The 21,625-nt window shown below is 39.8% G+C and overlaps 1 protein-coding gene across 3 annotated transcripts; it reads left to right on the forward strand.

Moving 5' to 3' along the window:
• The first annotated feature begins 270 nt into the window (after positions 1-270).
• TM2D1 (TM2 domain containing 1) lies at positions 271-18,022 on the forward strand. Of its 3 annotated transcripts, none has more exons than XR_015951030.1 (8): positions 271-458; positions 2,116-2,189; positions 2,731-2,839; positions 4,511-4,602; positions 7,234-7,307; positions 11,793-11,911; positions 12,405-12,580; positions 15,845-16,715. XR_015951030.1 is itself a non-coding variant. In XM_035122731.3 (7 exons), the coding sequence occupies exons 1-6, from the start codon at positions 298-300 to the stop codon at positions 11,901-11,903; spliced, it is 621 nt and encodes a 206-aa protein (XP_034978622.1). In that variant the 5' UTR covers positions 271-297; the 3' UTR covers positions 11,904-11,911; positions 15,845-18,022. The 3 variants fall into 3 exon arrangements, 1 of the variants encoding a protein (XP_034978622.1); XR_015951031.1 differs by having other exon boundaries at positions 12,405-12,463; XM_035122731.3 differs by lacking the exon at positions 12,405-12,580 and having other exon boundaries at positions 15,845-18,022.
• Positions 18,023-21,625: the final 3,603 nt, after the last annotated feature.

The following is a 21,625-nucleotide window of genomic DNA, read 5'->3' on the forward strand; positions in this document are numbered from 1 at the left end:
CTTCCTCTCGCGGCTTTGTTAGGAAGGCATCCATCTTTCAAAAAGGCACCCGGCTTCCCATTTCGCCGCCTATCTGTTTACCGGGGGAAAGCGGGCGCTTTCTGCCTTCAATCGCATTGGAAAGTATAAGGAACGGGAGCCATCTTTGCTATGGGCAAATGAAGGTTTTTTTTTTTCCCTGAAAGGACAGCGCCGCTTCTTCCGCCCCATTTCGAGGCCCGCTGGCCCTTCGGGAGAGGCGTCAACGCTACTAGATAGGGCGAAAACGTCAGCTGACAAGGGGGCTCCTTTTCCAACATGGCCGCCTGGCAGGAGATGCCGCTGTCAGGGAACAAGAGGGGAAAAGGCAGCGTGATCGCGCTCTGGTCCTTGGGAGCCTTGTGGCTGGCTTGTCTCGCAGCGCGGGGCGCGGCGGGTGGCGACCCTTCTCTGAAGTGCGAAGACCTGAGAGTCGGCCAATATCCTGAAGCTGCGCGGAGGGCGCCCAGCAGCGCCTGGTTGCCATGGTGATGGGCCTTGCAATGGGTTGGGGAGGGCGGTGGGGCTGCCCCTTTTCCCGGTGATTTAAAGCACGCGGTGAGGCCTTCGCACCATTTCAGCTGCATGCTGGGCAGAAGCTACACCTGTTGAATCTTTTGTAGTCTTAAGGGACACAGTAGCTCTGCCATACACAAAAAAAGTGGCAGCCGCAAAGAGGCAAGCTATGGGGTGAAATATATGTTTAAACCTCATGAAGTGACCTCATCAAGCAAGGCTATCTGACATCAGGCAGTGATCAGGTGTAGAAAAAATATTTAACCTAAGTAAAAGGTAAAGGACCCCTAAGTAGGGGAAGGGTTAAGGGTAGTGAGCCCTCTTTGTCTGTTGTGCTAAGATGTCTTTGAAATGGTTTTGGAGTAACGTAGTACAGTCACTTTATCTGAGTCTGTGATGTGTTGGACTAAAGGAATGCTAATAAAATTAAGAAGAAAAAAGCCTAGTTCAAGAATGAAGAGTTTGGCTCTTCAGATGCTGTTGGACTCCAACTCCTGTTAGCCTCAGCCAGCACAGCCAGTGGTCAGGGATGGTGGAAGTTGTTGTCTAGCAACATCTGGAGAGCCACAGGTTCCCCACACCTGTTCTAATCAAATGGCCCGCCTATCTGAGGCTTCTGGGTCATATCTTGTGGATAAAATTACAACATTTAATTGTTTTTAGCAGAGGAAGAAAGCCAGGATATTAAACTATGGTTTAAATAACATATTTTTAAATCATAGTTTAGTAGCATCCTAATTTGTTATGAAATTGCTAGCTGCCATTTCTTGGATTGGATAAAACAGGAAACTATACTGAATAGGTTTAATTATAGTTCATACAAAGGGCTGTCTGGGTACAAGCAAAAATCATCCTTAAATTTAGTTTTATTTAAGCCATTATATGGTTGTCTGATCTCTTCCATTTTGTTTGTCTCACATTATTAGTAAGAGATAAATAAATACCAGGAAATTCTATGTCTCTTGTAAAGCCTAGTTAAGCACTTCGCTTTTCAAATACAAAGTTTCTACCCAAAATATTAATACAGTGGAACCTCTGTTTATGAACACCTCGGTTTATGAATTTTCAGTTTATGAACGCCGCGGACCCATCTGGAACGGATTAATTCACTTTCCATTACTTTTAATGGGAAAGTTCGCTTCAGTTTATGAACGCTTCAGTTTATGAACAGACTTCCGAAACCAATTACACCCATGTTTCAGTTTATGAACGCTTCAGTTTAAGTACTTCGCGGACCCGTCTGGAACGGATTAATCCACTTTCCATTACTTTCAATGGAAAAGTTCGCTTCAATTTATGAACGGTTACTCCGCGGACCGTCTGGAACGGATTAATCCACTTTCCATTACTTTCAATGGGAAAGTTCGCTTCAGTTTATGAACGCTTCAGTTTATGAACAGACTTCCGGAACCAATTGTGTTCATAAACCGAGGTACCACTGTAATAAGAAGGAAAACAGGCCACTTCCACCTGTAAAATCTTAGTCAGATAAAAACAATTTATCATAATTTACTGTGTTGTTATTGTTGAACACTTAACATTGGAGTTCAGTTTATATTTGTTTTCCTTAATTATTCAAACATATATTTGTGAAGATCCTAAAATTGACAATGAAACACAAGAACCTTTGAACTGTACAAATCACACTGCATATGGTAAGAAGTATGGCAATATAATGCTTTTAGTCTAGCTACTGGTGCATATTATTTGACTAAATGCTGTTCATGATAAACACTACTTCCCCCACCACATATTGATCATGTATAGTGGTGATCAGTAACACTGTGTATGGCACAATTTATAATTAAATGCATAATTGGTGTATTTATTCACAGTGGTATGTAAACATCTTTGGTCCACAACCTTCTATGCACCTTGATAGTCTATGTTAATTTGCACTTCACTGTCTTGTCATATATATTTTGTTTAGCACAACTTAGTGCCATAGGTGCAAATAAATTTATTGAACTATTTTATCATGCTAGTCATTTCTTTATAATGTTAATTCATAAATCTTAACTTGTATATTTCCACTTTTTCCAGAAAATATTTAACATTTAATCTGTAGTGCAGTTGCATTCTTCTATGTGTAGTATCAGCTGTCTTGATAAAAAACGTGCATATATTTATTTCACTTGTTCTGTATTTGAGGCTTTTCCCTGGAGTTTAGTGCAGAATGCCTTTTTTTGCCCGCAGTTGCCTGTCTTCCAGCACCAAATATTACTTGCAAGAATTTATTTGGGAATGAAACCCAATTTACTGGAAAGGAAATTGGATTTTACAAGCCTATAGAGTGCCGAAACGTGTAAGTGAATATTTTCGTTCAATATATAATGCCACCACTTGTTGTAAAGCTTGGCTAAATTAATTATGAAATTGTTCATATACTTCAGCCACCTCCTTAGTCTGAAGTGTGACTTAGCCCTCTTTCTTCTCAGCTCTATGACAGAGGAGAGTGTAAGGGAGTAGCACGTCAGTTTTAAGAAATTGTAGTAAAACTGCTTCACATCTAAGAGGTTCAGCCCAGTTTTGGCACAGAAATGGCTTGGGTTGCCTTGTATGATTACCTCTGTCAGGAGAAAGACAGGGAAAATATGTCCCTGTTAATTCTCCTTTACTTCTCAGCGACTTTCAATATTATCAACCATGGTATCATTCTGGAGTGGCTGTCTATGTTGTGGGTGGGTGGCACTGCTTTGTGGTGGTTCCAGTCCTACTTGGATGGTTGTTCTCAGAGGGTGATGTTTGGGGAGCATTGTTTGGCTCTGTGGATGCTTCATTTTGGGTTTAGGGTTTGATTTTATTCCCCATACTGTTTTATCATATACGTGAAACTTCCGTATTTTTTGCTCCATAAGACGCACCTAACCAAAAGACGCACCTAATTTTTTAGAGGGGGAAAGCCCTGGTTTTGGGGGAGCATCAGCTCACAGTCGTGCAGTTTTTTTGCAAAGGGGGAAGCTCCATTTTTTTGAGCATCACTCAAAGTTGTGCAGCTTACCTTGCAAAGGGGAAAATCCTGTTTTTATGGAGTTCAACTCACAGTTCTGCAGCTTCTTTAGGAAAGGAAAAGGAGCCATTTCTACAGTTTCCAGACAGATAATCTAATCAGCCAGTCACATGTCGCTGGGGAAACACAACAATGGAGGCCTGGGCAAGGGGGTGGGGCCGTGAAGGGAGCTAGCTTCTCTTATCTCCCTCCCAATCTCTTGCACTCAGCTGCTGAGTGGGTTCTCTTTCCCTCTTGTTAGCCTTTAGCTCTCGCTATATATAAAAAAGCACGATCTGCTTTTTGCCCTGGGCAATTCAGCTCCAGGGACCATGCATTCGCTCCATAAGACGCACAGACACTTCCTTTTACTTTTAAGGAGGATAAAAGTGCATCTTATGGAGCAAAATATACAGTACTGAGTGGGGTCATCGGGAGGTTTGGAGTATGTTGTGAGCAATATGCTAAGAACCCACAGCTCTACTTCTCCTTTACATTTGCAGGTGTGGCAGTGGGTGTGCTGGACTAATGTCTTGCCCTGTTAATGGACTGGATGAGAGCCAAGAAACGAGCTCAATCCAGAGACTTAGACACTGCTAAGTGGGTGACTCCTTAGACTGGATGTATGGGAGGTTGCCTGCTCTTGATAGGGTTACACTCTCTCTGAAGGAGCAGGTAGGCAGCTTGTGCGTACTTCCACTGCTGTTCCTTGAGGCTCAGGTGGCCTCAGTGGCATGGAGTGCCTTCCATCAGCTTCGACTGTTGGCCCAAATACACCCCTATCTAGGCAGGGGCAGCCTAACTTCTGTTGTCTATGCTCTGATAACTTATAGGTTAGATTACTGCAAAGTTTTATATGGGGGGGCTGCCTCTGAGGACACTTCGGAAACTTCAGTTGGTTCAGAATTCAGCGGCCAGTTTGCTCACTGGGGCAAGGTGGTTTGATTTAACAAATTGTTTTCATCCACATTTCTCTCCTGTTTCTAGAAATGGTTACTCCTACAAAGTAGCAGTGGCTCTGTCTTTATTTCTTGGATGGCTGGGAGCAGATAGGTTTTATCTAGGGTATCCTGCATTAGGTGAGTGTTTTATCTTCTTAGTATTAGGCCACCACAATGGCTCACTATGCATCAAGCTTGTATTAAGAGCTGATAGGATGCAGGTGCCATTCATACTGTAAACAAAGACGATTACACTGAAGACTATGTGTATATTTGATCACAGCTAGAATGTGAAGTAATGATAAATACAAGTTGTGACCTAAATTTATGCCATATATATGATGAATAAGCATTAAAACTCAGTTGGTAGGCTAGTTAAATCAACCATCGTATTTTAAAAGTAAATATTTTTCACAAGCTGCCATTTCAGATCACATCTCCATTGATTTCCATGTTTACAAGCCATGCCTGCTTCCTAGGCATTTGTGTATCAAAGAACAAAAAGAGAACTTATGTATCTTATGTATCAAATACCTTGTATCTTGTGTATCAAAGAACTTGTGTATCAAAGAACAAAAAGAGAAAAAGCTTGGGCTTTTTCCTCTTGACTTCAGCAGCCTTTCTGAAGAGAATTCCCAGTCAGGCATTAGCCCCTTAGTCTGTCCTGCCCTTGACCACACTGAAAACTTACTCACATGATATGCCTCTCAATCTTGCCTATAAACCTGATAGGGATCTACATTAATCACATAGTTTTGAATATCCTCTTTCTTCTCTCCTTTCTTCCCTGCTCCCAAATTTAAACTTCTTTTGTCATTTTGATACCCTTCTTGGCTGTATACCCTGTAAAATTAGAGTATTGCACAGTCTTAATACTGTAGTTACTAAGAAATATGAGTTGGTATTTGAGCCTCAATGTGATCTGGTAGAAGTCATTTGGCTTAGGCTTTGTCTGAAAACATTCATAACTTGGTAAAAAATAATCATGGTTTTAGTATGACAAGCTGCCTGATACTATGCATGCTTGCTGAGGAGTAAATGCCACTGAGGTTAGTGTGTTGAGGCTATGGTTGTATACTCATTTATCCAAATAAATGGGACTTTTGAAAAGAATCGGGTAAAAGACAACAAAAACAGCCAATGTGATTGACAACACCCACTCATATGCTTCACTAAGGTCAAGGAGTTGAAAAGAGTTAATGGTGTGTGTGTGTGTGTGTGTGTGTGTGTGTGTGTGTGTGTGTGTTTGTTCGCTTGTTTTAAGATTCTTCATGGCTTGAGATGAAGTCATGAAAAATCAGTGTTGTCCCAATTGATAACCAGCAATCAAAATGATTGGCAGTACCCTATCAAACATACACAACAAAATTGAGAAGGGTTTAGGAAAATATCTACCAGTCCAAGAAACGGGTTTTTTAAGAGAATTCATTCACATGTGAATATCATAGGCTTAGAAAATAGGTTAATAGACATTTCAGAGATATTAACTTGTGTGTAATCATAAAAAAATCTCGTTAGAGCCATTTTATCATTGTTTTGTCTTCACAAATTGACCTCATGTTAGAAAAGCTTTTCTGTCATGGCATGAAATGTACTGCCAGACATCAGTACTTGGGCATGTAAGGCGCCTGTCAGGCCCCTAAAATGCAAGCAGCTCTACAGGAAGACTTCCCTGACTATTGCCTCGGCAGAAAATGCTATAGAGGTAGAAGACAAGTATCTTTTAAAGAATTGGCACATGTTGCTTTTCTGTTATTTTTGCAGTTTTTCCCTGTTGCCAGTAAATATTTTGGTAGTAGCTGGCCTTGCTGTTTTGAGACACTGTTGGCAGGAGTAGTGCCTGTGCTTTTATATGCTTGGCTAAAGATGTTTTAATTATTTATTTGCCCATATTTTTATAAGTGTAGCAATCCTCATGTACCCATTTGGAGTGAAACCCATTCAGATTATAGAGTGTCATTTTGGTTTTTCCCAATGGAATAACAACCCATTAAGTCTGTCATTCTTCTTCATGTTAGACAAATAGACAGTTCTGCGACTCCAGTGTATTATTACAACACTTAAAAACATTCTGCTCTCCCATGTAAGCCAATGTAGTTCCAAATCTTTCCTAAATTGCTACAATATTGCTACTATATTAACATTGTTCTTTTTTATTGCTTTTGTCTTGGATTGGAAGCTGTTTGGACAGGGACCCGGCCACAGCATCAAATGGACTCCTAGCATTAAATAAATATAAAATTCTCAACGGCCATCTTCCATAATATCAAGGAGCAAGTCCCTGCCAATCACTTTAGAGGGTTTTCTTGCCCCTTATACTTTATGTACTGAAATCATTCACATGTAGGTGTCTAAATTTACAGCCTGGGGGTGATATCTACTGTCATACTTTGAGTAGACCAAATAATATCAATGAATTTAAGTCACTTAAGTCTATTGATTTCAATAGGTCTAACTTTACTTAGTTGGATATCACCCTGTGTGTGTTTGTGGCCATTCCAAGTTACCCACAGTATTTTGCTAATTGTAGTGTACCTGTCAAAGCCACATCTCTCCCCACAAAAATTCTATTTAGGGGTGTGTGTGTGTATGTGTAAAGTAAGCACTGAAAAATGACTAATTGGCTACATATATTCTTCTTCAGGATAACACTCAAGGGCTTCTAAGAAATTGAAAGATGTTTTATGAAGGAAAATATATCCTTGTCTAAAAACTAACACTCTAAACCTTTTTATGCTCTTCAATGTATAATTGTCACTTAATTCACAGGTTTATTAAAGTTCTGCACAGTAGGATTTTGTGGAATCGGTAGTTTAATAGACTTCATTCTGATTTCAATGCAGGTAAGCTTGCAACATCAGAATAAAAGACATTGGCTAGGATCCAAAAAGCTACTTAGATTTCCGCAAGGGACTTGTGCTAGCCCAGCAGAATTGTCTCCCCCCCCACACACCATTTGAACAGCCGATTCCCATGCCATGTCAATAACTGTTTTTAAAACTTTCCTCAGTTTCAAAAGAAGTTTGCTATAGGGATGTTCTGTTTTTTAAAGAATGTGTTTTACATTTTTTTATTCCAGCAGCTCTAGTTTATTAACATTTAATTTATTTTTGAATAGTAGGAGTTATATAGCAATGAAATATTTGTATCATTTCTGATAGAGTCCCCTGGAACACAATTTTTCCATACCTTTGTCACTGCTGGGAAAAGTGAAATTATGTGGGAGGTGGGTGGGGAGGAGGGAAAAACACTAATAAAATATATGAGGCTTGGCAGTCCAGAAAAGTGTGAGAGAGAGGTCCCTAGATTTCTTTTATTTATTAAAGACTACATATTCAGATTGTTATGTTCTGAGGCCAATCTTCCATAATTGGGAGGAGTTTGCTTTCCATTGTTGTAGTATTAGTCAGTTTATAGACCCATGCCACCTAATTTTTACTTGTAACCTATGTTACATACAGGCAACTCCCCATTTGCACACATTCAGGCCATGCACGACTGCTGATGTGCATCCCGCCAACATGCACAGTGCGTTGGAATGCAACCCCTGCATAAATGGGGAGTTGTCTATATATAGTTGAGAGCCACCAAGATAAATCCACAGTATCTGCTAGTCTCAAAATACATGTTTTGCTATGTGATCTAAACCAAGCACTGCCAAATCATATGAGTTGATTTAGCCTCCATGTCTTTCAGCTTGAACAGCCGGCTAAAAATGTTGACTTAACCTTTACCTATCTGACTGATATTCACTATTTCTTGACATCATGCTCTCTTGGTTGACATGTAATAGCAAGTATGAATAACAGGTTCTATATTCAATCTGTATTAATATGCTCCACTGAGCATATTTCTATGTGACTGAAGAGTCAGAACCACACAAAAAGAAAATTTTTTTTAAAATGTATTAAGACTAAATAACCGGCACATTGTGAGAAATTGTAAATATCCATTTAAGATGGTGAAAGCATGATATGAATAAACAGAAAGTTACATAAAAGTGATCATACTACAATAGATGTAATAATGGGGCTACTACAAATGCTGAAGAGAAGAAATAGGAAGTGTTTGTATTAACTATGTGAGATATATTTCATTTTTCATTTATAATTTCTTGTTATAAGAAAGCAGTTATCCTTCTAACACCGTCCCTGCAGACTAGCTAACTCAAAAAAGTAGGAAAGTTTCACTTTATTATAAAGGTATTCTGAAACAATATACAAAAAGTTACTTAAGACTTTAAAGCAAGTAAATTAAATGTATGATACATAGATATGTGTTTCCCAAATATTGAGATAAAATTAAGGGCTTTATTCCTTAAAGAGTAAATAATTGGCTTTAAATTTGGAAAATATTAAGCAAAGCTATATATCTACAAGAATTGCTATGGTAAGGGCTACTGGTTTCTCCTGGAAATCTTGAGCTAAAATAATTCATAAGCTTTAGGGGAAATAAAAATAGAATGTAAAAGAAAAAACCCTAGAAAAACTATGAAGCTACTCCTGGAAGCACGTTTCCTCTTAGCAAACAGACAACCTACTCTCAATCTCCCCACACCACCAAGCTAGCATGCCTTCAGGGACTGTGCTGTTGAGGAGGGGGGCTACCAATTAAGTTAAAACATAAGAAAATATCAAGAGAGATAGAGAAACCCCTTCCCTGCTTATGTCCACTTCCTTGTGTTTCACTAATATAGATCCCCTCTCATTTCAAATCTCCTGACACAATGTGAATACTTTGCTCATTAAAATTACTCCTTAATTACTTTATGCCTTGACCCAATATTTAATATTTGTGCCTCTTCCTTTACTTTCAACTCTTGAGGCTTTCAGCTTTCCTTATCAGAACTATGTTATAAATTCTGACCAAGCCTGGAAGAAGATCCTTGAAACCACCTGGTTTCTAGCTAAGATTGTACTCTCCTTTCTCAAACTAATTGCCTCAAACAAAGGCTTCTATCTCTAACCAGGGAAGAAAATATTCGTTAACATAAAAATAATCTTGTAATGTAACAAGCATATAGTACAAAGGCACACACCTGGGCAATTAGTGGAAAAACGGGTGAAGACATCACTCACCACAAACTTGAGAACCCAGTTCATATCTTACACTCCCCTTTCATGCCATAGTTTGTAACTGGGACACTTTTCTTTGAACAGTTGCTTCCTGGTTTAATTAACAGAGAAATAGGTAACTCTTAAACTCTGAACAGGAAACATGTACAATCAAAAGGTACCCCAAAACAGAAATAGATGAAAGTAATATTTTATTCCAGTCCCCATTAAACAAAAAATCTGTATTGTTCCAGCACAGGTTTGAACGGATCAGAGTGATAAATCCTCTCTTTTTCCTTGTTTTTAATTAGAATTGGGAGAACCATAATTTGCTCATCTGCAGTTCCTTTGGTGCTGCTATCAGAGAACTGTCAACCATCCAGACACTTATCTTCAAAGGAAAATATAGGGCCCATCACTGTGTTTATCTCAAAGTTAGACTTGTAGGAAGAATTATCCCTGTATCCAATTATGCTTTCTCATTAAAATATTTGACCTAGGCATAAAGATAATCATGGCTTCCTGGAACCAAACTTTCGTTCATATAAGTGGATCTGCTCCTGTACAGCACCCCATAATCCAGAGTTCAAAAACCAACCAGGTCCACCCATGTTGTTGAAATTTTAAAGACATACAACGTATTATAATATTATATATATACACACTGCCTTTTTTCCTGAAAGGGACTCAAGGTGGGTTACAGCTAAAATAGAAATAACTTCCATTCATTTGAAGGGATTTGCTCTACCCTCGAATTCCAAACCTCTTCTTGAACCACAATATCATAAAATATAGAGGTGTAATACTAGTAGGGTAGGTATAGCTGTAAGGAATCCTTGGGTGGCAGATAGAACTTAAACTTCAGGACCAAACAATTAAATTGCTATGAAGCATAGTTATAGACATTTCCACTCTGTTTTTGACACTTGGAAGGTATGTTATTAATTTTTGGGTGTTAACTGCCAGTGATCACAGTTCTCTGGCTTTAAAAACAGGAAGGGTTTGTGGGGTGTGTGTTTTTTAGCAGTGGGGCTTAGAATAGATGAGTTTTGTACCTGCCAGCTAATGATTAAAAATAACCTTAAAGGTTCAAAATTATTGTATGCCAGCAATATAATACTCATGGATTCAAGAGGAGTTTTGGCAGAATAATTTCATGTATTGACACTTTTCTCAGTTTGCCATTACAAAGGAAGAAGTACATGTTTGTGGAAGTTTTATACAATATAGAAATACAGACATTAAACTCCTTGATTTAAATCTATCCATTCAGGCTCCTCTCAGCTTCTCTGTTCAGCTATGTTAGCACTTAAGTAAAACTGATGTGGCATTAAAACTGCTAGAACATAATCTCACAGCATGGGAGGGGCAACTGTAATTATGAGCCTATCTTATATAATATTGAACTCAATCCATTACAACAGTGTGCTTGAAATTGCATGTTGCCATCATAGGTATAGATGAATTTGTGAGGTTTCTTGGATGAATTGTAAACACCTGCCAATTAAACACTTTAATGCAAAGATCAGATTTTTAGTTGGGTCAGCTTTTATATCAAATTAAAGAAAGTTGAGGATGAGAAGGATGTTTACAAAAGGGAATGTTTCCAGATTATTTTGGCACTATGTATTTACTTCCTAAATGGCCTGAAATGGTTGCTGAAACTGTTGCTTAGTAAAAAACATTTGATTGTGCTTGACACTTGAAGAGCTGGTTCTTTTAAACAAAAAACAGTGTTTCTGAATTTCCTAAACACAGGTGTTTGTGGAAATATATGTGTCAGTATTCACATGTAAAGCTAGTGTGATTTCCACCCTATTGTTGAAACTTCAGAAAATGTCAGCAGTGCTATAACAATTTATACATGCTACTGCATATTCTCCTGTAGGAATCTTGTGGCTTTTGTTTGCTTCTAAGTCCCAGCTGCACCTAAAGATTCATGCGCCCACCACCTGACTGAAACTAAGCAGGTCTCAGTATGGTTAGTACCTGGATGGGTGACTGCCTGTAAACATTCTTGGGTTCTGGGCAGGGAGACTATAAATGAGTCACCTGAAAAACATTTAAAAGAGAATTCCAGTCATATTTGTTTTGGAATAATAAGCTCTAATAAGTAGTTTTAGCTCTAATAAGAGGTTTTATGTCTTGCTGGGCTAGGGTAATGGTTTTAATAGATTTTTTTTCACATATACTGTTCAAAATTGTGTTTTGTTTTGTTTTTGTTCAAAATGGTTTTAAATATATATATATATATTGTAATACATTCTCTTTTAGATCGTAGGACCTTCTGATGGCTCTAGTTACATCATAGATTATTATGGAGCAAGACTTACCAGACTGAGTATTTCTAATGAGACATTCAGAAAACCACAAATATACCCTTAAATATGCCGGTAAGTGCCTTGGATTTGGGTATGTTAAAAATTCATTAATTGATTAATAACTATTACTCTTGTAAAATGAAGTACGCATGACATAGAGGAGTTGAATGCCTGTTTCCTGTCATGTAACAGGAAACCAGAATGGTTTTTTTGTAACCAACCCCCTACAAATTTTAGGGAGTTTTGTGACTAATGCAAGACTATCTCCTTTGAGTGTTCAAAACTGCATTCACTCATCACATGCAACTTCCCCTCACCTATGATAAGAAGAACACACAGCAGTGCGAAGATCCCCCTACTCCAAACTCTCATTTGTGTTGTGGTTTGGAGAAAGTAGAAACAATGTGATTCTCTTCTTAACAGTGGCAGAGGAGGCTGTTGTTCATTACCTTCTCCACAGTGAACTAAGCCAATATTGTGGATCTTGCTTGAAAAGACAGCAAGGTGCAGTTTTCGGCAAAAGCAATGTTTAGTTACCCCACATTTTGCCTCCTCTTTCCTGTAGGTGGAGCCAAACCCCATAACCAAATACCTTATGCCGTTTGAAACAAGTGCATTGCAAAGGTCAGGTTATAAGTTCAGCACTGATCCTGTCTGTGTTTAGCCTACAAGGAAAGCCTATAGTATTGTCTGCTGCTGTGTTGGTGCATCAAGTTTCTAGACTGTTCGACAATTTCAAAGGTTGTCTTCCATTAGTATAATTACTATATACCGGTAAATTCCCTTTTGAAGAAGTTTGCAACATGTACTTTAAATCCCAGAAGTGCAAGCTGGATTTCGAAAGGGCAGAGGAACCAGAGACCAAATAGCAAACATGCGCTGGATTATGGAGAAAGCTAGAGAGTTCCAGAAAAACGTCTACTTCTGCTTCATTGACTATGCAAAAGCCTTTGACTGTGTCGACCACAGCAAACTATGGCAAGTTCTTAAAGAAATGGGAGTGCCTGATCACCTCATCTGTCTCCTGAGAAATCTCTATGTGGGACAAGAAGCTACAGTTAGAACTGGATATGGAACAACGGAGTGGTTCAAAATTGGGAAAGGAGTACGACAAGGTTGTATATTGTCTCCCTGCTTATTTAACTTATATGCAGAATTCATCATGCGAAAGGCTGGACTAGATGAATCCCAAGCAGGAATTAAGATTGCCGGAAGAAATATCAACAACCTCAGATATGCAGATGACACAACCTTGATGGCAGAAAGTGAGGAGGAATTAAAGAACCTTTTAATGAGGGTGAAAGAGGAGAGCGCAAAATATGGTCTGAAGCTCAACATCAAAAAAACCAAGATCATGGCCACTGGTCCCATCACCTCCTGGCAAATAGAAGGGGAAGAAATGGAGGCAGTGAGAGATTTTACTTTCTTGGGCTCCTTGATCACTGCAGATGGTGACAGCAGTCACGAAATTAAAAGACGCCTGCTTCTTGGGAGAAAAGCAATGACAAACCTAGACAGCATCTTAAAAAGCAGAGACATCACCTTGCCGACAAAGGTCCGTATAGTTAAAGCTATGGTTTTCCCAGTAGTGATGTATGGAAGTGAGAGCTGGACCATAAAGAAGGCTGATCGCCGAAGAATTGATGCTTTTGAATTATGGTGCTGGAGGAGACTCTTGAGAGTCCCATGGACTGCTAGAAGATCAAACCTATCCATTCTTAAGGAAATCAGCCCTGAGTGCTCCCTGGAAGGACAGATCGTGAAGCTGAGGCTCCAATACTTTGGCCACCTCATGAGAAGAGAAGAATCCTTGGAAAAGACCCTGATGTTGGGAAAGATTGAGGGCACTAGGAGAAGGGGACGACAGAGGACAAGATGGTTGGACAGTGTTCTCGAAGCTACGAACATGAGTTTGACCAAACTACGGGAGGCAGTGGAAGACAGGAGTGCCTGGCGTGCTATGGTCCATGGGGTCACGAAGAGTCGGACACGACTAAACGACTAAACAACAACAACAACAACAACTTTAAATCTACAACTGAATTGTTCAGTAACACAGCAATCAAATAGGGATCATGTTCATTTTTAATCTTTTCCACTAGCAAAAATAAAATTAAGAAAAGCATGGAAAATGGCTGTGATCTGAATTTGATTTAGTTTCATAATTAGTATGCCAATACCCTGGCTCTCACTACAACACATGTATATGTGTGGCAACCCGAAAGGGCTCATGATTTGGCTGCCTCTAGACCTTCGAACCCTATATATATTTTCTGCAATCACAAATGGAGCTGTTTATATGCATGGGATTGGCATATAGATGAACTGGCAGTGGTTCATCTTCACAAATATTGTCTACTCTGGCAGCAGCTCTCAAGGAAAGTTTGTCAGTTAAAGATCTCAAGCAGCTATCCTTGCCAGCCCAGTCACCAGAGATCCTTTAACTGAGCATGCTGGTACCGCTAACCTTTATATCCTCATGGTACCTTTACCCCCAAACAGGCATATGAGACAACTGAAGTTTTCTAGACTGATATCCTATGTTCCTGGCAGGTCTGTCTTATGCATTGATGAAAGGCACATTTTATATGACATAGGAAGAAGGCTTGAAAAAAACACATGGGACTCATGTACCACCCAGTGGTCTGGTTCACATATCATGTTACAGCAAAGCATGGCTTAATAAAAATGTGCCAGCTCCCAAGAGATCATGGCCACTTTCCCCTCCCTACTTGTTTTGCTGCTGTGCTAAAGCTGTGGTTTGGCTTAGCATGTACAGTAATTCAAACTCAAACTCGTGACTTAGCTGTCTCTAGACAAATCACAAACTGAAACTAAGGTTTGTCCTATGGTTTTTACAGCTCATGGTTTGTCAGGGAGAGCTAAATCATGAGCCCAGGTTCAGATGGCACCCTAAGCCAGACCACAGCTTATGGCAGGAGCAAAATGACTGAGGAGCACAGTGACTGATTTCACCAGGAATCCACACATTTGCTCATTTGTGCTAAGCCAGTGAGTTCTTTGGCTCAGTTGGTGCCATGTGGTTTCCCAATACAGTTGACATTTGGTTTCCCAATACAGCCAACAAGTATTTCTCAGGGTCATATTAAATGACTTCCATATTAAACTTCTGTACTGTAAGTTTGCAGGCATGCAAGTTTGTAACTTCAAGCAATCAGAATGTATTTGTATCCTGCAATTACAAATCTTACCAAGGATACCATTCATTTGCATTGTTTTCCAGTGTATGGAAGTTTGCTATTGAAATGTCTCTATTTCCTTGCTGGTTCACAGCCAGATGACAAGAAGCAGGTGATTTACAGCTGTCTACTAGCTCACATATGCATTTTGCTGCTACTGGTGTTTATCTCTAGGGTATGCAATAGTTTAATGTGCTTAGCTATACTTGAAGTCAGAGTTCATCAGCTTGTCCAGATGTTACCGGACTACAGCTCATATCATCCCTGGCCATTGGTCATGCTCACTAGAGTCCAGCAATATCTGGAGACATCACAATGGCTATCCCTGCTTTAAGCTATAGAATGACATAGAGCAAAGAGGAAGAAGCTGAGAAGTAAGCTAACCTAGCTGCCACCCATGGGGCTCCAGCAGCAGCTGTGTCCTACAGTAGAATGCCGATAACAAGCACTGGGAATGAACATAGATAAAAGGTGTGGTTGGAAGAGAAGATGCAGCTCATGTCTATCCTATAACCAGCCTTATAGAATTTTAGTCCTATGAAAGGGAGCAGAAAGGAGAACAAAAGTGAAGAAAATCCAAGCTCCATTCTTTCTGCAAATGGGGGGCAGCTGTTGTTCAGGCTTTGAGGGGGATGTGTGTTTGACTGTGAATTGCAAAGGGGACTCAAGAGGCTACTATTGTGCTCTGGGTTCCTGTGGGACAAGAGGCAGCTTCAGAAACTGTCTTTCATTCATGGAAGCTATGGAACCACACATGCTTTCCCACTGACAGGAATTAATCATTTAATACTCTGATTTCTTCCAGAGTTCAGCTGAACAAAAACTAATGGAAAGGGTCTGCCTTCAAAGGACATGATTTGATGGAAGCATCTGTGTCATCAGTTGTCTCGTTGTCTCTGCCCATGCCAGAAAGCAGAAGACAGCTTCATCATACACAGGCCATGGTTTTGACAATAACCATAGCCCTGTCAAGAATAGGACAGTGACTTTCCTTTTAAATTATTTTGTTAAATAAGAATAAGCAATGGACATAAATTATGGGAAATGCATCATGAATTACTGCACAATGGACTTAATACAAATTGCATAAAAACTGTGAAAAGCGTATGTGCGAACATAAAAGTAAAGGCAGGAAGAAATGACCTCAGATTCAGCATCCCTTTCCTGACTGCTCTTTAAAAGCAAGAGGAGAAGCCAAACAAAAAAAATGTTGTTTTACAGATGTACCAAGTTCCAGCTCATTCATTCTCTCCCTCCCTTGCATCAAGTACATCCTGTACTTTGGCTACAAGTTGACTGGATATTTAAAAGCTGCGAACTGCTCTGAAAGTTTCACATAGTGGGTTATGGGCCATGTGTGTTTGATCAAAATTCAATTACTGCACTGTGCCAGGCTTGGAAACCTATCATTGCAAGTTATGAAGTATGACGAAATAAGCTACTCTAATTGGTTCAGTATGGGAAGCAGTCTCAACCAAGCTTGTTATGATAAATAGCTTCCTGTGTTAAAGGTTCTCTGGAGCTTAAGTGTCTTGGCTCACCTCCTTCAACAGAATAAGAATATTGTTCCCTAGGAACACTTACATCACTGTCCCTCTCCCCAAATCAGAGCTAAATGTTTGTAGCATTTTCATCTTGCTGTTCGTGAGGAATATAAACAATGGTCATTGCTGTCATTTCCCTTGTCTTCTTTCTGTCACTTCTTCCAACCATAAAGCATTTTACTTTTCCCAGTATGAAGAGAGGTATAAAAAGTCTCTTAATATTTCAGCACAACTACTGTTGGCAATTTCACTTTTGTCAGCTTTGTTGCCACCTTGAAAGTCTTAACTGTTGTTTAAAGTCAAGTCTACTTAATAAGAGTTAAAATAAGAGGGGAATGCACTGTGTCTCTAAGCCTACATCAGCACTTGTTAAACAAGTTGCTGAAAGAGCGAGCTCAGTTACCGGTACTGACTTCATAGTTTTACTTATTGAAGTAGTGTCTGTTCTCTTATTCTCGCAACAATAGCCAGCTGTGAAGGAACAAGCCCAGAACAACCCCTAGCGAGATAGCTATAATCGGCAACAAGAGTCTTTGTAAAAAGATGGCTATCCAATGCTCTCAGCCGTTTTAGAAGGATTTAAAACTGTGTGCCTGCCATTTTGTTAAGAGGAAGCTATGGAATATATATGCCTTTCCTTTAGTGGTTTGACCTGCTGGACTCATTTACGTGTACAGGTCATAATGTGGTCCTCAATCTTCTACGTTTGATAATTGAGCATACCAAGTGCTGTTATCCGGTTACCATTTGTTTTCTGAGCTTTGATCTCATCATAGCGTGCCATAATATTTAAATGTCCTGTTTAACCTTCTGCTAAGAGATGTGCGTAATGCTGAAGTCGGCATTTCCAGTTTATGCTAGATCCACTGCAAAAAAAGAGAAATGTTCCATTTTAAAAAGCAATCTCCTTAGTCATCACTTAATCAAGCGATGACTAAGTGCAGCAATACAAAATTAGGGGGAGGAAAACTTGGTACAATAAATTTGAGTATCTACGTCAGAGAAATAAACCCTGCCGTTGCTTTTGTAAATCAGATGTGATCAAATACTTTAGGATGGGAGGAGGGAGCATGTTAAATGTCCTTAGCTTAAATATTGAACTTTGCAGATTTTTAAGATTTATTTATTTTTTAACAATAGCAGGTAGATGATAGTAATCATGTTATGGCTTTTAATAAAGTTCTGACAAGAAGTAACTTTACCTTTAAAAATAGAATGTGACTGCAGGCACTTATGCTAATCTTCCTTTTGGCAAATCAGCTTTTTTTGTATTGAATCTCGCTTGATTGAATAGCACTGGAGCTGCCAGAGTAAATGCTATTATCAATGCACAGTAATTAAGGAAATAGTCCTTGTCACTCGAACAGCGTCCAGGCTGTGCCTGCTGTAATAAAGTTAAATGATAAAGAAATCTCTTTAAATAAAGTGCAGCTACTGGAGTGTGGTTACTTCTGAAATGCAGTGGAACAATGCAGTGGAGAATTATTGGTGATAGGAAAATATGCCCACTGAACACAATGAGAATGTAGACTTCCAAAACATATAACACATAGCATTAAACAATTAATCTTCTGATTTAAAGCTAGAGAACCATGTTTTAGTCCTCCAGTACTGACAAGCACAGAGCTTTTTTCGTCTTTCCTGCACTTATGTCTCTTCAAGGTTTAATACATGGTTATTAACAAAGTGTACCTGGGTTTTGTCAAGCTGACTTGTACTCTGATATCTAACATACCATAGTCTATCTAGAATATGTTTAAAGTTTAAGGATATTAGCATGAGATACATCTAACTGATACTAGCAATAATTGGGTGTCACTCTCCTGTGCCAGTTTTTGCACATCAAATGCTTTTCTTCCACAACAGCTAAATACAAGCTACTAAAAACTATACCCAGAAAGCCTCTACTTCTTCTGAGTCATAGTTTGAAGAGACTATTCCTAGGTAAGGTATTGGGATTACGGTATAAATTCAAAGGGATTCCAGTCTGAATTAAAGTTAAAACTGGTAGTGCCGGAGTTCAGAGTGACAGTTAACTATACTTGTAGAAATACAATGCAGCTAGTAGTTTAGAAGTGACAGTGACGTAAAAACTAGAATCAGGTAGGCTGAATCTAGACAGCATGGTTACCAAGTTGCCACTCATTATGCAGGTGGTAGTTCAGGTTAAGGAGTGAAGCAAGGGCTTTTTGCTAATGGAATGATGTGCTGTGAAATAATTTGTAGGGCACAAAAGCAAAGAGACTGATGAGAAATGAAAAAAATTAGGAAGTATGCTACATAGAACAACATAGCACTATGAAATAAACATCGGTGTGTTAGACCAGTGTTTCCCAAACTTTGGTCTCCAGCTGTTTTTGGACTACAATTCCCATCATCCCTGACCACTGGTCCTGCCAGCTAGGGATGATGGGAGTTGTAGTCCAAAAACAGCAGGAAAACAAAGTTTGGGAAACACTCTGTTAGACTAGCAAAAACTAGGGAACAATATTCTCTGTACCAATGCTTGGATTTTCCTGAGGTACTCACTGCTCGGGACGCAGGTGGCGCTGTGGTGTAAACCACTGAGCCTTGGGCTTACTGATCGGAAGGTTGGCGGTTCGAATCCCCGCAATGGGGTGAGCTCCTGTTCAGTCCCAGCTCCTGCCAACCTAGCAGTTAGAAGGCACATCAAAGTGCAAGTAGATAAATAGGTACCGCTCCAGCGGGAAGGTAAATGGCATTTCCGTGCACTGCTCTGGTTTCGCCAGAAGCGGCTTAGTCATGCTGGCCACATGACCCGGAAGCTGTCTGCAGACAAACATCAGCTCCCTCGGCCAGTAAAGCGAGATGAGCGCCGCAACCCTAGAGTCGTTTGCGATGACTTAACTGTCAGGGTCCTTTACCTTTACTCACTGCTCAAGCTGTGCAGTATATTAATTATTTCTACATTTGCACCTATATACACAAATTAGCTTTTGCAAATCCCCATCCCCATTTTTATTGCAATGCAGAAGGGGCCACCCTGCATCAGTACATGTCATGGTGATGTATCAAAAGCTACTTCCAGCACATGTGGGCACCTCTACATTATCCTTTGCTGCATTTTCTCTGTGTCACACGCTGGAACAATCTTCTCTCATTCTATCCAGGAAGGAAAGCACGTGGCAACAGCAACAAGCATGGTTATTAAGGAACTACACTATTCAAAGTCTTTTCATTCCAGTTAACCAACTCAAGTTATTTGAAAGCATTTTTTCTCGCATATTCAGACGTTTGCAGGTATGTGTAGCAGAGCTAAGGAAAAGCTTAAGGACCCTAACCTTCCAACAGACTGCATCAATGCCTAAAACACATGGGCATGTGAGTGTCTGAGCTGTGGTAGTTGCCAATTCTTTGTTCTAGAAAGCCACAGCAATGTCCTTCAGTACTGTACATTGCAACTGAAGCAGGGGTGTGCCAATACACCTTAAAAAAGAGAGAGCCGGTTTTAAAGTTGAGACATGCCAAATCTGAAAGTAGATGCTTTCCATGTTGCGGAGACTAGATGCACATATTTCTTTGTTGCTTCAAGGACAAAGGAAGCACTCATTCAATTAGAAGAGACATGGGGTTATGGCATAAAGCTTCGTTCCTTCAATAAAGAAAATTCTGGAAGACGAATGTTGACCTTAAGTCACAATAAGTGCTGTTAAAATAATGACTGTACTGTAAGTCTAAACACACACACACACACACACACACACACACACACACACACACAGCTCCACTGCTTTATAGACATGCAGAACTTTATCCCTTATATGGCTACCCTGCCGAGCAGATACCAGGGGCCGTATGTAAGACACAAAAGAGTAAACTGAACTTGGGTGTTGTTTATCCTAAATGTTACCAAACACAAATGACTCGCTCAAATTGCTGCAGTTCTACAGATGGGGTGGCAACCAAAGCCATCAAGTAAAGCTTGCTAGGTCAGGATTTGGTCCAGAAATATTTACAAAAGCCCGCCTTTTACTCACCAGCACTACAAGCTCTCACACATTGAAGATGATAAGGCAGGGATGGCGAAAAGCACCAGCCATAAGGCATAAGTGTATATAACCATCTTTAGACACTTTTGCACCTGCAGCAAACTAGTAAATTGATTCCAACCCTCTCCCTGTGCATTTTTGCTTAATAGCATGTACCAATAGAATATAAGAGCAGCCTTCTGGATTTGGCCAGTGGCGCCATCTAACCTAGCATCCTGTTCTGGCCAACCAGATGCCTGTGGGAAGCCTACAACCAGGGCTTCCTGCAGTTTACAGAATCTAGTGTTCAGAGGTATTACCACCTCCAACCATGGAAGCAGAGCACAGCCATCATGGTTAGTAGGCATGGCCTTATTCACTATGAATTTGTCTAATCCTCTTATAAAGCCATCATAGTTGGTGGCCATCACTGGCTCGTGAAGGAGCAAGTTCCATGGTTTTAATATGAACTGCTTAGTATTTTGTTTAATGTGTCCTGAAAATTCCAATATCCAGTTTCATTGGATGTCCACAAATCCAAATAATTTGTCCAGCTTCTCTGCAATCTCCTTATGCTCCTTGTGTTCTCTTTGTTTGTACAAGACTTCCATTTTTTTAAAAGGAAGCCTTCTTTTGACTCTGTTCATCAACCACTTTGGCATGCTCTTGGCCCTCATGGTACCTTTCCTCATCTTTGGTATCCACTCCAGATCAGCTTCTACTATTGTGTTTTTAAACAACTCCCAGGCATTTTGGAATGATTTGACCCTCTTGACTTTGCCTTTCAACTTCCTTTTTACCAATCCCCTCATTTTGGGGAATTTTCTTTTTTTGAAGTCAAATGTGACCATGTTGGATTTTCTTGGCAAATGGCCATTTACATGTACATTTAATTTAATAGCACCATGGTCACTGCTCCCAATTAGACTTTGGAGATAAGAAAATGCTGCCCTTCTGAAATCTGCTACCTGCAGCTACTGCTTCATGTAATTTCATGGTCACATAGTCCTATTTGACACAAGCATTTCTGGTTAGGATGATGTTCGTTGAGCA

Source organism: Zootoca vivipara, chromosome 7 (assembly GCF_965207765.1).
Source record: "Zootoca vivipara chromosome 7, rZooViv2.hap1.1, whole genome shotgun sequence".
In the NCBI taxonomy this organism is placed as follows: domain Eukaryota; kingdom Metazoa; phylum Chordata; class Lepidosauria; order Squamata; family Lacertidae; genus Zootoca; species Zootoca vivipara.

Bases quoted from the DNA above. Each gene is read 5' to 3' on its own strand.
- TM2D1 (XM_035122731.3), top strand. From the start codon at position 298: ATGGCCGCCTGGCAGGAGATGCCGCTGTCAGGGAACAAGAGGGGAAAA. The intron at 459-2,115 runs ATATCCTGAAGC...AATTATTCAAAC, and splicing joins GAAGACCTGAGAGTCGGCCA to ATATATTTGTGAAGATCCTA. The intron at 7,308-11,792 runs GTAAGCTTGCAA...ATTCTCTTTTAG, and splicing joins TCATTCTGATTTCAATGCAG to ATCGTAGGACCTTCTGATGG.